A 19,187-nucleotide genomic window follows, 5' to 3' on the forward strand; every position below is an offset into this window, starting at 1 on the left:
TGGAAGAAAATAGAATGGATGGAAATACACAGTTAATAATCATTACTGTGAACCTGAATGAGATGAACTCACACATAAAACATAAGTGGATAGCAGAATACATTAGAAACCAGAATCAAACTATATGTTGTTTATAAGAAACACATTTGAAACAGAAAATCATACACATAGTTAAAATAAGTGATTGAAGCAGAATCTATTATGCTTCAGCTGAGGTATTTTTTAAAAAAGCAGGGGTAGCAATAATGATCTTAGACAAAGCAAAAGCTAAAATAGACCTAATTAAATGAGATGCTCAAGGAAATTACATTTTGCTAAAAGGTAGCATAGAAAATGAAGTAACATCAGTGCTAAAAATATATGCACCAAATGGCATAGCATCCAAATACTTAAAGACAAAATTAAATGAGTTAACAGGAGGAAAGAGACAGTAAAACTATACTAGTAAGGGGACCTCATTTACCCCCTCTCAAAACTAAATTAATTTAACCATAAAATAAATACATTAAGAAAATGAGTAGAGTCTTAGAAAAAATAGACATGATAGACCTCCGGAGAAAATTAAATTGGAATAGAAAAGAATTGATCCAGTAATACCACTACTATCTCTGTATCCAAAAGAGATCAAATAAATAGGAAAAAGGGGTCAGCTAGGTGGCATAGTGGATAAAGCACCGGCCCTGGATTCAGGAGGACCTGAGTTCAAATCCAAACTCAGACACTTGACACTTACTAGCTGTGTGACCCTGGGCAAGTCACTTAACCCTCATTGCCCCCACCAAAAAACCAAACCAAAACAACAACAACATGAAGCAGTTGCTCCTTGAGAGCTGCTTTCAGGCAAATAAATAGGAAAATACTTATATACAAAAATATTTATAGCAACTCTTTTTGTGGTAGCAAAAAATTAGAAATCAAGGGGTTGCTCATCATTTGAGGAATGACTGAAGAAGTTGTGGTATACAATTGTGATGGAATACCGTTGTGCTATAAGAAATGAGGAAGAGGATGGTTTTAGAAAAACCTGGGAAAATGTATATGAACTGATACAAGTGAAGTTAGCATAACTAGAAGACACAGTAACAGCAATATTATAGTGATGATCAACTGTTAGACTTAGTACTGTGATCAATACAGTGATCCAAGATAATTACAAAAGACTTATGATGAAAATACTTTCCTCCAGAGAGAAAACTGATTATGTGTTAATGCAAATAGAAGCATATTTTTACTTTCATTATTTTTCTTGCTTTTTCGCAATGTGGATAATAAAGAAATATGTTTTGTGTGACTTCATCTTGGTATCATTTCTTGTCTTCTCAATGGATTGAGGAGGGGATCGATGGAGGGAGACATTTTGGAACTCAAAATAAAAAAGTAATGTTAAAAAATAAAGAAGAAACCTGGGAACCAATTTTTACAGCAGGTGTCTCTGATAAAGGCCTCATTTCTCAAAAACATATAGAATTGAGTCAAATTTATAAGGATACAAGTCATTCCCCAATTAATAAGTAGACAAAGGATATAAACAGGCACTTTCCCGGTGGGAAAAAATTAAAACTATCTATGGTCACATGAAAAAATGCTCTAAATCACTATTGATTCGAGAAATGCAAATTAAAACAACTCTAATATGATAGAAAAAGAAAATGATATATGTTGGAGAGGATGTGGGAAAATTGGAACACTAATGCACTGTTGGTGGAGCTGTGAACTGATCCAGCCATTCTGGAGAGCAACTATGCCCAAAGGGCAATTGAACTCTGCATACTAGGTCTGTATCCCCAAAAAATCATAAAAAAGGGAAAAGCACCTACATGTACAAAAATATTTATGGTATCTCTTTTTGTGGTGGCAAAGAATTGGAAATTGAGGGGATGTCCATCAATTGGGGAATGGCTAAACAAGCTATAGAATATGAATGTTATGGAATACTATTGTGGTATAAGAAATGATAAGCAGGAAGATTTCATAAAAACCTGGAACTGATGCAAAGTGAAATGAGCAGAATCGGGAGAACATTGTACACATTAACAACAACATTATGTGTTGATCAACTATGATTGACTAAGTTCTTCTTAGCAATACAAGGATCCAAGACAATTGCAAAAGACTCATGATGGAAACTTCTATGCATATCCAGAGAAAGAACCGGTGGAATCTGAATACAGATTGAAGCATACTATTTTCATTTTGTTTTTTTCATGTTTTTTCCTTTTATTTTGTTTTTTCTTTCACAACATAACCAATATAGAAATATATTTTACATGACTGCACATATATAATTTATATCAAATTGCTTACCATTTTAGGGAGGGGGCAGAGAAAAAATTTGGAACTCAAATTTTATAAAAATGAATGTTAAAAATTATCTTGATATTGTGCTGGTAGAAATGTGGTTATGGATTACATATGTGAAAATAAAAGAGAGTAAGGACCTGAAAAAAAAATTATCTTTACAGGTAATTGGAAAAAATAGGATACTATTACTTATCCTCTCTGATAGCCACAACCAATCTTCAAAGACTGCAAAGATATTTTTGTAGAAGTGGAACCATGTGTCTTTGACATATTGAATTAGCTGATTTTCTTCCTTTGTAGTTACTTCAGTTGATCCATCCTTGACATTATGCTCGTTGAGTATTCAGATGCCTAGAAAGTATCTTCTGAGTGTTATTTTCCAGTGTGGGAATTCTCTGTCCAATAATTTTGAATACTTAATGTTCTCTAGGGGATCTCTAGTCTTGAAGTTAGAGTATTGCTTAACTGCTTTGTTTTCTTAAAGTTAGAAATGCCTTCTCATAGCTACTGTTTTCTTATTTCTAATCTGGGGAATGTGATTAACATGGTTTTAATTTTTCAACTGATACTTCTCTCTCTCTCTCTAGGGCAGAAAAGACGGAAGTTCTAAATGAAGACCTTCTTCAGGTAAGGTAGTTCTTTGATTAACTACCTTACTTCAACATTTTTCAACCCTTCCCTCTGTCACCCTCACCATTGAACTCTTTCTCAAATATTTCTCATAGGAATGTTATAGAAGTATAATCATCATCATCATCATTAATTTCTGAACAACTTGGTCACATTGACCTTAAAGCTAGAAAGGACTTTAAGATCATGTGGTCTAGTAATCTTCCTTCAGATAGAGTATTATTATTTTTATTTTATAAATGAGATATCTGTGACCTTTATAAATGACATAATCTGTGGGATTTTGTGACCTGAGCATGTTATTCATGTGCTTGAAATCATAAAGCTTGAAGGGACCTTAAAGATCACAGTCTTGGAGCTGGATCCTGTCAAAGTTGGTAGTAAAAGGCAATGCATACCTGAGCAAAAATCCCTTCTCCAACATCTCCCTAAAGTGCTCATCCAGATTGTACTTGAATACTTCTAGTTAGGGATAGTTTTAATACGTTTCAAGGTATCCCATTTCATTTTTTGATACTTCTAACTGTTAAGAGATGTTTTTCTTCTTAAATGAGTGTGTGGAGCGTCTTCCATCCACTGTGTAATTCCTCATACCTCTCACAGAAGGTGTATCAAGATTACTCTCTGGGCTGGCTCATTCACCTCAACCAGGCCTCATACTGGCATGTCTCAGAGTAGGACCACCACCATGAAGTTACAATCTTTACTCTCTCAGGGTCTTAGATTTTACTCTGTTGTAGAAGAATTCACCCCAACACACACACACACACAATTTTTGTTTTCAATCCCCCACTAATATACTTCTACTCACAAGGTGACATGTTAAAATCTTAAACATAAGCATTTACTTAGCAATAAGGAAAAAGAAATAACATTCTAGATACTTATATTAAAGCAAATACAGGATTAAAAAATACTTCAAAATTCAAATATAAACCTGAGTCTCAAAGGAGTAGGAGTGCATTTGAGTAGGAGAGTATGAAAATACAGAAATCTTCCAAGGACATATGAGTGGAAAAAAATGTGCTCTGAATAACTCACAACTCTGAAACCATAAAGTTCAGTATTACCTTTCTGTCTTTAGAAATGTCAACAAAAGTTCTTTCATAAATATAGTTTGTGTGTTGAACAGATATTTCTGCTGCAAAGCTGAGCTGCACTTGTGCTAGCTAATAGCTGACTGAGCAGGATATGTCAGCCAAACTAGTACACTCACTGGTCAATACTGGCTCCTCTCCTGCTGGTTACAAAACCCACTGTGTCTCCCTCTCATTCTTTAAAAAGCCTTCACTACATCATACCATGCATGTTAAAATGCTGTTTTCTTATATCTTTCCTCCCTATCTCAGCTACTCCTTGAGAAAACCACCTCCAATCTGTGCTTCTACTTCCTCTCTTCTCTCGTTCTCTTATAAATTCTCTGCAATCTGGCTTCCAGCTACATTTCTCTGAAATCACTCTCTCTAAAATTACCAATGGTCTCTTAATTGCCCAAACTTATAGCCTCTTCTCAGTCCTTATCCTTTTTTACTTCTGTGTATCATTTGACACCATTCATAACTTTCTCTCCCTGGACACTCCTTTTTAGATTTTTGTGATTATATTCTCCTTTGGTTCTCCTCCTACTTGTAAATTGCTTCCTCCCTATCTTGTTTGCTGGATTTTTATCTATGTCAAGTCAACAAGCATTTATTAGCACCTACTATGTTCCAGGCCCTGTGCTAAGTATTGGGACTACAAAGGTAAACATAAAAGAAGCCCACAGTCTAATTGAGATGGGAGGTGAGGGACATACAACTTGCAAACTATGTACAAACAAAATATATAAAAGATAAATTATAGATAATCATGTTATTAATGCACTGGTATTTTCTCCCTCAAATCTTGCTTTCTTTTTCATTTCCAAATTACTGTCAATAGCAGTACCATATTTTTAGTCACCTAGGTTCACATCCTCATTGTCATCCTTGACCACTCTCTTGCCTCATTTCATATATCTAATCCATTGTCAAATCTGGTACTTTCTTTCTCTACAACATCTCTCTTTTAAGTTATCTTCTCTATACTTACATAGCTACTAGCCTAGTTCAGACCCTCATCACCTCTCCCCTGGATTATAGCAACAGCCTTCGGATTAACTATTTTGACACTCAGCTCCCAAATTGATTTTCCTAAACTAAAGAAATGATCATATCAATCAAGTTTGCCCCTTCTCAATACACTACATAGGGTTCTCTATTACCTCCAGGATCAGATCTAAAAATCTTTTGTTTGGCATTTAAAGATCATCACAAACTGCTCCTTCCTGCCTTTTTTCAATTTATTTCAAATAATGCCTTGTATTTCTTTTGTATATATTTTACATACATATGGTTTCCTCTCACATCCAAAAAGAATGGGAATTCCCTGAAGGTAAGTTTCTGTTTTATCTTTTTATCTCCAGAACCTAACATAGTTCTTAACATATAGTACAGCCTTAATAAATACTTGTTTGATTGATTGATTCCCTCAATACTGATTTTTTTTCTTCCTTGCATAAGATTTTGTGCATGTTTTATATACTTAGGATATTCTGGGGGGTTTTTTATTATAGTCACTTGTATATCCTACCTACTAGACTATAAGCTCAGTGAGGCCAAGGACCATATTGAATTATTTTTAGTGCCTAGTATGATACCTTGCACATAGTAGACATTTAATAATGTTTAAAAAACTAAGTGAGAGTAACTTGCAACATAGCTAGTAAGTAGTAGGTACTTAATGATTTTTCTTTGTTATAAGGGAGGATTCAATTTGGCAGGTGTAGGTAGGGGGCACACTTTATAATAGGAAATGATTGGGGCAGCTAGGTGGCACAGTGGATAGAGCACCAGCCCTGGATTCAGAAGGACCTGAGTTCAAATCCGGCCTCAGACACTTAACACTTACCAGCTGTGTGACCCTGGGCAAGTCACTTAGCCCCAATTGCCTCACCAAAAAAAATATAATAATAGGAAATTATTGTGATATGAAAAAAAGGCATCAAAAAATTTATTTTAAAGGAGGAATGGGTGGGAAGTAAGTTGTAATAATGATAAAGCCTGAAGCCGAAATCACTCCCTCTTGTTTTTCTTTTAAGTTTTAGGTGTTTCCTCCATTTGACTCAGTAGATCCTTTACTCTAGAAACAATCCCTCACTAAGAAAATTTGACTACTTTAACCTCACCAACCTCACCCACTCATCTCCTGATGCTACCCATTTTTTGCCTGTAGGTAGAGAAGCGCTTGGAGCTGGTGAAACAAGTATCACATAGTACTCACAAGAAGTTGACCGCATGTCTCCAAGGACAACAAGGGGTAGAAGCTGACAAACGATCAGTAAGTGACCTATTTCCAAGAAGCTGAAGCTTCTTAGCTACTAAGGCTATATCAGTAGGCTCCTGATTTATTTCAGGAAGATTATTAGATGTGTTTTTAGAACCAAATAAATTTATCTCCTACAAAATTCAAGCTTACCCCCTTTTTTATAGGATCATCATTCTATCCACAGCCCCTTAGCCCTTAGTGTCATGTGAAATTTCTACCTTCCCCTTCCCTTACCAGTAACTCCTTGACTCTTTAGTTCAACACAAGTAATGATAGAAGAGTTAAAAAATAACAACAATAGTGTCACCTGTTTAAAGAAGTATGACTACATCATTTGCAAGGTTGTATCTTTAATAACTGTTGTTGCTATCATACTGTTGTCTCAGTTCTGTGTCTCAGGATTCCATTTATACATAATATCTAAATGGAAGTATATGTTAACTTTGAGAGAAATAGCCAAATGTTATCATGCTAGGGTACAGCCACTTTAAACTATTGATGAGTAGATTAATGCTGTATGTCTGTGCCTGTCCAGGATGTTAGTAAATGTCATGACTAAAGCTATATGTCAGGCCAATCAACTAAGAAAGACTTAGATGCTTTGATCAATATAATGATCCTTGATAATTCCAAAGAGCTCATGCTATTTATCATCAGAAAGAAAATTGATGAACTCTTAATACAGGTTGAAGCATATTACTTTTCACTTTATTTTTCTTGATTTTTTTTCACAACATTGGAAATGTGGAAATGCATGTATAATGGGTATCATGTTTCTTACCTTCTTGATTGATGGAGGAGGGGCTGGGAAGTAAGAAAATTTGGAATTGAAAATAAAATTTCCAAAAATAAAAGTTACCTGTCAGGAGATAGAAAACTTTTTTTCTGAGGTACACAGATCTAAATTGATCAAGGACTTCTCTTTAGTTTTAGGGTTATTTATTTTTTTAAGCCTTTATGAAGGATTTTTACAACTTTTTAGGAAGAAAAAAATTACCAAACATTATTTTAACACTATCATTCATAATTCTATAACCTCTAACTTGATGAAAATTTATGTAATTTATCAAATTAGGCTTGGTAAAAAAAAAATAGTAAAGAGAAGAAAACCAAAAGATTAACTAGCTAAACAACTAAATTTCAGTGTCTCCTTATTGCCTAAGTACAATAAAACGCATATGTACAATAACAGGAATAAAACACAAACTACTTAGCTGTCCAACAACTGGTTGCAACCTACCTTTACAGACTTATTATTGGTTTTTTGCAGGGCAATGAGGGTTAAGTGACTTTCCCAGGGTTACACAGCTAGTAAGTGACAAGTGTCTGAGGCTGGATTTGAACTCAGGTCCTCCTGAATCCAAGGCCAGTGCTTTATCCACTGCACCACCTAGCTGCCCCTTGGACTTATTTTTTTAAATTAAATTTTGTTATTTTTCCAAAAAATAATTGTTGTTTTTCTCACTCCTACTTCCCACCCACACTGAGAAAGCAAGAATAACAAAGTCTTAGGTTATTTTTTAAAAGAGAAATAGAAAGCATTAAACCTGTTTGCTTTTTAAACTAAGAACCAAGAAAATAAAACTTCACTTAACAAATACATCAACTGTTCAAACAATGGGCTTCAATTTTATATAAGAGAGATGCGAAAAAAGGAGGGAAAAAAGAAGGGAAAGGAAAGGACAAGTAGATAGTAAGGAAAAGTGGGAGCTGACGAATGATTAGTAAGTGACCTACTTTCCAAGAATAAGTTGGACTTTATACCCATTGAATTTGAGACATATATCTCACTTTCAGCAAGGAGTCTTACAGGAGAGACAGCATATGGGTCAAACCACCACCACTACCATCTCAACTACTACCTCCTCTAGGATCCAGGGTCTAAGAGCTCCAGGAATTTTACTGCTTCCCAGACTACCACTCCTATTTCTAGCTTGGTCCCTACAGCTATTACCAGGGTTAGTAACTCTCATGGAATGGGGGCCACTAGCAAACCCCATCTCTGCCACTGCCAGCCCAAGCTACTGACCAACTGTCACCAATAGGTGGATAATTCTGGAATAACAGTATTCCCCAAACCACTAATCCTTTTGCCAGCCATCATCTCAGGAGAAACCCTTGGGTATGTGTTATCTGTCAACTACCTCTGCAGGTGCTACAGCCCCTGACTCCTCTGAAGCCATCGCTGCTGAGGCCTGGAAGAGAAAGTTCTTGCCACCAAACATCATGACACCGTCAAATGGTTCAACATCAAAAATAAAGAAGAGAAGTCTTTATTTATATATACATATATAGGCAACATATATAATCTCCATAATATCTCTATATAATCTCTATATATTATATATAATAAACTTTATATAATACATATTTTTATAATCACTCTATTTGAGGTGACAGAAAGTTGAATGACTGAATAAGCAGTGGTATATGAATGTGATGGAATATTATTTGATGAAGGAAATCAGAAGATAGATTATTTCAAAAGGACATAGCTAGGTGGTACAGTGGATAAAGCACCAGCCCTGGATTCAGGAGGACCTCAGTTCAAATCTATCTTTAGACACTTGACACTTACTGTGTAACCCTGGGCAAGTCACTTAACCCTCATTGCCCTGTGGAAAAACAAAACAAAACAGGACAGAGGTAGATATATGAACTCATGAAGAGTAAAGTAATCATAACCATAAGCACAATTAATACTATAATTTCAATATTATAAAACAACAATTTTGAAGAATTTTATAAACTGATGAAGAATGAAATGAGCAGAACCAGGCAGACAATTTATACAATAACATGACACTATAAAAACAACCAACTTTGAAAACTATAAGAACAATGTTCAATACAGTGACCTCTCATGATTTCAAATGATCACTAATAAAACATGTTATCCATGACAGGAAGGTGATGGATTTAGAGTCTAGAATGAAATATAATTTTGGATACAGACATTGAGAAAGTTTATTTTTGCTTGACTATGCATATTCATTACAAGGAATTTATTTTTCTTTTGTTTTCAATGGGGTAGGATGAATAGTAGGGAGAGAAAATAGATTTCTGTTCATTTTTTAAAAAAATAGAATGTTGGGGATTGCTATGGGGTAGAATGTTGCATGTACTTTCACATGAGGTCATTGTATTATTAGTTTTACTTAATTGTTTTACTTTATTACAAGAAACCTCTCAAGAAGTGGAGGTAATCTGGACATAAAATATAAAAACAGAATATCAATAAAACTTTTACAAAAAATAGATATGGTTTTGTAACTAGAAATAGCATTTTAAAAGATGCATTACCATCTTCAACATGTTCTAAGAATCACTGAGCCATTCTACATGATTTGTAGCTGAAAATTCCTATATGTTTTGTCTTCCCCATTAGAATGAGTTTTCAAAGAGTAAGGACTGTCTTGCTTTTCTACTTTTGTCCCCAGTGCTTTGAACATGACAAGTATATAACAAAGATTTTTTTATTCATTCATTCATGGTTCCTATGGCACTAATTTTTCTCTATAATATTGTTTCACTTAATATTGTGTTTTCATAGAGCCTAATAACAATATGTGTAGTATTTCTGAGGCAAATACACACAGGGAAGAGTTGTTTACCTCTGTTCTATAGCCAAGGTTAATTTTCAGTTAGTTTCAGGACTTATGTCTTCATTAAAACTCATTAACATGCATTTGAATATCCATTAGTATTACATTTCACACCAAAGAACCATGTTTAGCACACATAATTTCATATCTGTGTAGTCTAAAAAAGAGAATCAGAGTGGTAGTGGTTAGGGAGTTGGCCTCAGAGGCACAGAGCCTTTAATTCAGGTTCTGTTTATGTCACATACTGGTTACATGCCTCTGGGAAAGTCATTTAACATCTCCATTCTTTAGGCAATTTTCCGAGGCTATAAGTTGTAGAGGAAGTTCTGATCTGCCTTGGTTATGGTAATTCTCTCATCCATGAGTTCCCTATGACAATGAATCCATAAGTCTAGTACCTATCCCATATCCTTTTAACTGGAAAAGGAGGTGAGGTGCTTGTGTATGTAGCAAGAGTGAGGAATGACAATGATACTGAGCTTGAGGACTTTACTGATAGCCACAGAATGTTAAAAGACCTAGATAAAGACCTCTACTATTTTGCATGGATCTCCTGTGGAGGATTTATAGAAAACAAAAAATTGCACAGGATGTAGAGGGGTTGCAAGCTCTACTATTTAGGTTCATGAAATTGTAGCTCCTTTGAAATATTGAAATTATATTAACCAAGGCAGATTTTTGGTTTGTTTTTGTTTTTGGTTTGTTTTTTTTTTTTGCAAGGCAATGGGGGTTAAGTGACTTGCCCAGGATCACACAGCTAGTAAGCGTTAAGTGTCTGAGGCCGGATTTGAACTCAGGTACTCCTGAATCCAGGGTCGGTGCTTTATCCACTGCGCCACCTAGCCGCCCCCCAAGGCAGATTTTTAAAACAATTTTTATACAGTCTTTTTTTTATTATTATGTCCAAGAGTCACATAGAATTCTAGAGAATTATAAGAGGCCTTAAAAGTCAAGTCCAACTCCCTCATTTTAAAGAAAAGAAAATATGTTTTCTTAACCAGAGAAGTTATGTGATTTATATAGGGTCACACAGTAAGTGTCTGAACTCAAGAATTCCTAGCTCCGAATCAAATACTTTGTCCACTCAGAGTCTAATAAATTTACCTCTGGTATTCCCTGTCTCTGGAAAATGCTGTCCCTCATGTTCTAGTTCAGGTACCACCTTATGTTTTGGTTATTTTTGTAGATTTCTTATCTCTTGCACTAGATCATATGCTCTTATCTTATTTATCTTTGTGGCTTTCACAACTTCTTTCAAAATATTTTGCTTATTTTCTTCAAATTTTTTCAATGAGTTAATTTTTAATAAATGTGAATAAATTTTGAAGAAATGTGATCTTTAAAATAAGTAATGATGTTCCAAATGGAATAAAGGTAACATGTCAGTTTGTTTGGTAAGGAATTATAGGGAAGTAGAAAACAGCCCCAAGTGTGTAATTCCAGCAAAAGATTGAAAAGAAATGCTGGAAACATACCAACCAAATTGGTTTTCAACAGACTGAAATCTACTCCCTCTCAATTCCTTGCACCCTATCATCCAAATGAGCCCTCTTTCATTCAGAGCATGTATAAAGCAGACAGTGAAAGAATTGTTTGGCTGGTTTTTATTGCATTGTAGGAAACATCAGATCATGATCAGAATTATTCCTATGCTTGTCATGAAGAGAATTAAGAAAGCATTTCAGATCTGCTCATCATGTATTCCTGGAACTGGTTGACAGATCCATTTAAAGCAACTCTAGGGTTTTATCTCATACTCCATAAGATTGGAGATGATAATAAAAAAGGGAAAATGATCATTGTTGGAGGAGCATCAGAAAAATAGGCATTTATTTCCTGGAGCCAAGATTGAGTTTAGCCATTCCAAGCAATTTATATGCCTAAAAAGTCACTAAACCATACATACCCTTTAACACAGCAGTATCACTACTAGGTTTATACTCCAGAAATATCAAAGAAGGAATCAAAGGGTATAAATATTTATTGTAGCTCATTTTTAAGTACCAAAACCATGGTAACCAAAGGAGTGCCCATCTATTAGAAAGTAGATTAATGTTATATGGATATACTTTGATATTATTGAACTATAAAAATAATAATATGGAAAGCTTCAGAGAAAACTGGGAAGACTTGTATTATTTGATGCAGAGTAAAATAATAGAATCAGAACAATTTATCCAAAAACATTGTAAATAAAAGGTAGAATTGGGACCTCTGATCAGTGTACTGTTAAACCACTATTCCCGAGGATGAAAGAAAATGCAAGCTATAAACCAGCTGATATCTGATAAACTGGAGATTTAGAAAGAAACATACATATTTGTATACAACGAATTCAGGAATTTGTTTTGCTTGACTAAGCACATCTGTTACAAAGGTTCTTTGTTCAGTAGATAATGGAGTAGGGAATGAAAAGAGAAAATTCATGCTTGTTAATTGGAAAAATAATTTAATTTTTAAAAATTTTAACATTAAATCTAGTTGAGTAATTATTTCTGTAACATTTTAATTTAACTATTTATAGGTTAGATGGTTTATTTCTTTTGCGACCTACTCATCTTTCCACCTAAGTTTATTAACGTTATGGGCAACCTATGAGTATTTCTTACCTCTATGGCTTATCTCTTTACTCTAGAAGATTCTAAATGTGCATGCACACTCTCATGTGCACATGAGTGCTCACACACACACATACACACATACTTATATATATATTTATCTTGGGTCTGGAATGTGACTGGGAAAATTGATGATATATTGTCTGGTATCCATTGCCTTCCTTCTCTATAGATGAATTATATGTAAATAGTTATTTACATGCTGTTTCCTCCCTGAGAATGTGAGCTCCTAGAAAATAATGTTTTTTGTCATTCATTGTATTCCAGAACAATAATTCCTGATATATAATAAATACTTAATAAATGATTGCTGATGCATTTACTGACTAGAAAATTAAACAAAAGCAAAAACACAGTCCTTGCCCTCAGAGAACTCATATTCTAATAAGGGAGACAACATATAAATAATTAATTATTTACAGATATATATGTGTGTGTGTGTGTGTGTGTATGAGAGAGAGAGAGAGAGAGAGAGAGAGAGAGAGAGAGAGAGAGAGAGAGAGAGAGAGAGAGAGAAGATGGAAAGTAATCTCAAAGAGAAGACACTAGCAGCAAGAGGGACCAGGAAAGGTCTCCTCCAAAAAGTAAAACCTGAGCTAAGTCATAAAGAAATCCAGAGAAGATAAGAGACTGAGACAAGGGGGCAGAGTATTTTGACCATGGGAATAACAATGCAAAGTAATGGAATTGGAGGATAGAGTGTTGCATGTGAGAAATAGCAAGGAGGCTGATATAACTGCATCACAGAATGTGTAGAGGAGAATAAAGTATAAAAATACTGGAAAGATAGGAAGGGGTGAAGTTTTAAGGGATTTAAATGCCAAACAGAAGATTTTACATTTGATGCTGAAAGAATCCACTGGTAACTAGTTGTTGTAGTGGATAGAGTGCCACGCATGGAATCACAAAGACTCATCTTCCTGAATTCAAATCCAGCCTCAGATACTGTATGACCCTGGGCTTACCACTTAACCCTATTTGCCTCAGTTTCCTCATCTGTAAAAGAAGCTGGAGAAGGAAATGGAAAACCAATTCAGCAACTTTGGCAAGAAAAGCCTAAATGGGGTTATGAAGAATTGGATAAGACTGAAAAAATTAGTGAAATAATAACAAAAGCATCCACTGGTATTTATTGAGCAAAATGGTGAAATGGTCAAACCTGTGCTTCAAGAAAAATACTACAATAGTCACAATCACTTTCTCCCTCCCTTCCCAAAATAAATTTCTACTATAGTTCTAAATATAAAAAGCAAAATAAAAGATAATGTGATTTCAGTATGGACTTGTTTCTCCATCAATAATAGAAACTTCTGGGTGGTTGTTTGAGATCTTGCTGTTTTGCTCTATCTAATAAAGCTTTGGGAATGCTTTTCACACTAAACTTTTGTTTATTTTTCAGAAAAAGTTACCTCTGACAGCACTGGCCCAGTGTTTAATGGAAGGGTCAACCATCTTGGGGGATGAAACACTTCTTGGGTAAGGCAACAATCTACTCAAGTTCATGCCAGGTCAATAGAGAAGTCCTGAAACTGTATTAAGCATGTTCTAGCAATGGTACTTCTCATGTCCTTGAATTTAGCATAGAAAAATTACTTGAGTCGCTCCCTCAGAAGTAAAACATGAGGATACTTGTAAGGGAAGGAGGTATCTAAAATGAATGTTTCCCATTTGAAGACTGGACTGTGGAAGAGGCTCTCTATTATCTGGCAAATGTACACTATTGGATATAAGATATGCTATATAGGATATATATACATATATACAAATATAGGATGTGCTATATTTTGTAGGCCAGGCAATTCAACAAGAAATTATTAAGGTACTGTTATTTTTAAGGTGCTGGGGGATATAAAGTCAAAACAACCACCACCAAAATAAACAGTCCTTGCTCTTGGGGGGTGTGGAGGGGTTGGATGTGGGTGGGAAAGAAATGATTTCACTCATCCCAATCCAGATGATGGTTTCCATTATACTATTTAACCAACTCATTATATACAGAAAAACCTTAGAATCAAAAAAGGGGAGTTAGTCATTCAAGAACATGTAGTTTCTAGTATAGAAAAACTTAAATTTATGGTATGGTTGAACTTTAAAAGATTATATAGGCCTCAATTCTAAAGTCCATATATATTTTATAATCATATGTTCACATTAACTTTGCTTCTTGTAAATTTTTTAAAGATAAATGAAGCAAAACCTAAGTGTCTCTAAAAGTGGTAGTTTGTTTATTTACAATTACATATTAAGACAGCAAGGGAGATTTGCATTAGATATAAATTTTAAATCCTTTTGACTACCAGTCATTTGTAATAAACTAGGTTAGGTTATTTAGTGAAGGTCTGAAATCTTCTTTGGAGATGTACACTTTCAACTAGAAATCATTGAAATTAGTAAAATAGAATAAAATAAATCTTATTTGGAGAATCATTTTCAAGTTCATTTACCATTTCAAAATATTAATTCACATTTCTAAAAATCTTTAAAATTTACAGAGTATTTTCCTCACAAGCTCATAAAGGTATGTAGTGACACAATTATTATCCCCACTACACAGAAATGGATACTGAAGTTTAGAATTCTTGAGCTGCTCCTGGTTATACAACTAACAAGTGTTGGAGCCAGGCCATCATGTATCTTACATTTTGGCTATAATCTGCTTGGTTTTCTTAGCATCAACAAAAAGGTTTTTTGTTCTAGAACTTGAGGTGGAAGAATACATGTCAAGAGAGCTCTCTTCTTTAGTGTATATGCAGAAAGAGGAATAGGGCTGTTTGGGACATGTGTTTTCAGATGTGAGGGCATATGTCTCTACCTCCTTAATTCCAGTCACATAGTAGGCCCTACTCCCTTACCCCCAAAATGGGTTGATTTCCTTTGATTCTTAAAGGGAAAGGGAAAGGGAAAGGGCAAATTAAGAAGTGTCATCTCCAGAAAAAGCAAACAGCTTTTTGATCATACATTTCGATGAAGATTTACTCAGCCAAGGTTATGAGTGTAATGGAGTGCTGTCCCTTTCTATTGACCTTTTCATTGTTTTGCTAGTTTTTGTTTTTGTTTTTGTTTTTTGCAGCAAGATGCTGAAATTATGTGGTGAAACAGAGGACAAACTAGCCCAGGAGCTTATCCATTTTGAATTACAAGTAGAGAGAGATGTGATTGAGCCACTGTTTGTACTGGCAGAGGTAAGGAATAGGGAGTGCATGGATACAAAATATATAGTGGGAGTGGAATAGCATTGCATCTGAGACCGTCTGCTTCAGAAGTCTCTTCCCTTCCCTTCCCATCTTTATAGCTTGCCTCCTGACACCAGTACTACAAGAAAATGAACATTTTTTTCATCTATGATTTGCCATGGCAAACTTCAGAATATGAAATAATGATTAATAGATCAACAAGTAGATAAGTGTCTACTAAATAGAAGCCTTGAAGCCTTACCTGATAGATATAGCCATACATCCATTATTTGTCTATACTATGCCCTCTTCCCTTCAATTTGATAAGGTTCCAACTCTCCCACTTAGGAACTTTACTATTAGTATAAATCTCTATTTCCCTATGCCCTAACTACCACTACTTTGTCAAAAAGGGAAGGGTAGAAAAGAATGGAAGGAAAAGAAGAGAAAGAGAAGGAAGGAAAGGAAATAAAAGGGAAGGAGGGGAAAGAAAAGGAAAAAGGAAAGAAGGAAAAGGAAGGAAAGAGGAAAGGAAAGGAAAAAGCAGAGGAAGAGAAAGGGGGGTGGGGAATTATGTCCTTAAACCCTTTAAAAGTCAGTTTACTCTTCCTCTCTTTATAGCCCTCCTTCCTCCCCACCTTCAACCTCTCTAAACAACTTAGTCATTTGTCTGGTATAAGCAAATGAATAAATTATTATTTATCTGTATACCTGAAAATGAAGAAAATGCATGTAGCATAATTATTGGGAATTCCTTACCCAGAAATTAAATAGCATTTGGTTTTTGGATAGCAAGGTCTTAGTTCATAGTACTAAGTGAACCCAAAGCACATTGCCAATCAGTCAGGTCATGACTGGTAATGATATGATCCTTTGTATTTAGTGGCAATTGCCTTAGATATTTTCTAACATTGCCTTAGATAGAATGTGGTAAAAAAAACAAAAACAACAACAACAACAACAAAAACCCAGAGCAGTCTAATGCACATAAGAATAGCGTGAGACTCTTTTTCAGCAAAAGAGGACAATTGCAATCACCTACTGACCAGGCTGAACAGCTCAGCATGCAGTCAGGACCCAGCCAGGAACAGACAGTGCCTCCAGTGCCCATCAGAGTCTTCAGCACAAGCAGTTTCTGAGGCTCTGATCACAGACTGGTGAGAAGGTTTGGCGATAGGCCAGGGTGAAGTTGAGGCAGTCTCTGATGGAGTTGGGGCAAAGCACCCTGGGTCTGAACCAGTGGGCTGAATCGAGTGGTGGTGGTCCAGTGGGGGAGGGGCACAGGCATGCCAAGTTTCTGACCATAGAGAATAAGAGTTCAATCAAACTTCTGTTTCCGAGTCAAAGAGAAAGAGGCTGTGGTTAGTCACAGGCCAGGCACGCTGAGAAGAAGCCTGATCACCCCCTGGGCCATGTTGTAGCTCAAACAGTGTGTCCTGGAAGCAGCGCTACACTTTAAGAAGGAGTTAAAAGCCAAGAAATAGCCAGCCAAGATGAGTAAGCAGAAAAAGCAGCAGACCATCGAAAACTTTTGGGGAGGAAACGTAGACCACAACATACCCTCAGAAGAAGAAGATAATAACAGGGTCAAAGCTCCAACATTCAAAGCTTCCAAGAAAAATATGAATTGGTCTCAAGCCATGGAAGCACTCAAAAGGGACTTTGAAGAGAAAGTAGGAGAGATAGAAGAAAGATTTAGAGAGATGGAGGGAAGAATGGAAAGAGAAATGAGAGCAATGAAGGAAAGTCATGAGAAAAAAGTCAACAGTTTGAAAAGCCAAATGGGAAAAGAAATAGAAAAGCTCTCTCAAGAACATAATTGCCTAAGAATTAGGATTGAAGAAATGGAAGAAGTTAGTGACCTTATGAGAAATCAAGACACAGTAAAGCAAATCTAACTGAATAAAAAAATAGAGGGTGATATGAAATATCTCCTTGGAAAAACAGCTGACCTGGAAAACAGATCCAGGAGAGATCATTTGAAAATCATTGGACTACCTGAAAACCATGACCAAAATAAGAGCTTAGAAACCATCCTCCAAAAGATTTTCAGGGAAAATTGCCCTGATATTCTAGAAGCAGAAGCTAAAATTAAAATTGAAAGAATCCACCAATCACCACCTGAAAGAGATCCCAAAAGGAAAACCTCCAGGAATATCATAGCCAAATTCCAGAGCTCCCAGGTCAAGGAGAAAATACTGCAAGCAGCTAGAAAAAAAGGAATTCAAATACTGTGGAGCTCCAATAAGGCTAAAACAGTATCTAGCAGCATCTACATTAAAGGACCAGAGGGCATGGAATATGATATTCCAGAGGGCAAAGGAACTGGGACTACAGCCAAGAATCATGTACCCAGCAAAACTTACTATACTCTTTCATAGGAAAAAGTGGGACTTCAATGAAAAAGAGGACTTTCAGGCATTAGTGATGAAAAGACCTGAACTGAATAGAAAATTTGACTTTCAAATACAAGACCCTAGAGAAGCATAAAAAGGCAAAGAGGAAAAATACTTCATGAGGGATTTTAGAAGATCAAACTGTTTACATTCCTACATGGGAAAATAATACTTCAAACTCATAAGAACTTTCTCAGTAAGGAATTCACAGGAGACACAGGTCTGAACTGAATATGAAGGGACGATATCTGTAAAGCATTTATGTTTTGTTCTTTGTGAGGCAAACAGGGTAGAGTGTCTTGTGTCTGGGACCAGATTTGGGCTTGGGGCCTCCTGGGCCCAGGGCTAGTGCTTTGTCCACTGTGCCACCTAGCTAATCCATGATGACATCTTTAAAATAAGGTTAAGGTGTCGGAGGAATAGATTGGAGGAAGAGGAAGGGGAGAGATAGTCTGGGGAGAGGTAGTTCACATGAAGGAAACAAGAAAAAAACTTATACAGGGGAGGGGAAGAGGGGGAAGGAATGGGGGAGTGAGTGAACCTTAATATCATCAGAATTGACTCAAAGAGGGACTAACATACATACTCAAGTAGGTATAGTAATATATTTTTGTCCTGGGTGAGGGGAGGGAAATGGAGGGGGGAGAATAGGGGAAGGATTGAAGGGCAGATTGGGGGAGAGAACAGTAAAAAGCAAAACACTTTCGAGTAAGGTGAAGATATTCTAGATTACTGCACAAGAATGACATATTGAATTGCTTGATTTCATAGGGAGGATTGAGGAGGGAGGGAGGAAGAAAATTTAGAACACAGAATTAACTCAAAGACCTTAATCTCATCAGATTGGGCTCAAGGAGGGAATAACATTCACACCCAATTGAGAGGAGTAATATATTTAACCCTAAAGGAAAGTAGGAGGGCAAGAGGATAAGGAGAGAAGGGTGAAAAAAAGGAGTGCAAAGTGGGGGAGGGGACAGTCAGAAGTAAAATACTTTTGAGGAAGAATAGGTAAATATAAATAGAATAAATATCATTGGAAGGAACTAGGATAGAGGAAAATAGTTATGATGACTGATTATAATGGCAAAACGTATGGTACCTACTTTGCTGGGCTAATAT

General features: G+C 35.7%; 1 protein-coding gene across 5 annotated transcripts in view; it reads left to right on the forward strand.

Moving 5' to 3' along the window:
- ARHGAP44 (Rho GTPase activating protein 44) overlaps positions 1-19,187 on the forward strand; it is a 147,435-nt gene that overhangs the window by 24,226 nt on the left and 104,022 nt on the right. For all 5 annotated transcript variants that reach the window (XM_044001817.1, XM_044001813.1, XM_044001814.1 and 2 more), the window contains exons 2-5: positions 2,889-2,928; positions 6,184-6,288; positions 13,899-13,975; positions 15,570-15,681. In XM_044001817.1, the coding sequence (XP_043857752.1) occupies positions 2,889-2,928; positions 6,184-6,288; positions 13,899-13,975; positions 15,570-15,681 (334 nt within the window). The remainder of the gene's footprint in view (positions 1-2,888; positions 2,929-6,183; positions 6,289-13,898; positions 13,976-15,569; positions 15,682-19,187) is intronic.

The sequence above is a fragment of the Dromiciops gliroides genome, chromosome 4, assembly GCF_019393635.1.
Source record: "Dromiciops gliroides isolate mDroGli1 chromosome 4, mDroGli1.pri, whole genome shotgun sequence".
Lineage (NCBI taxonomy): Eukaryota > Metazoa > Chordata > Mammalia > Microbiotheria > Microbiotheriidae > Dromiciops > Dromiciops gliroides.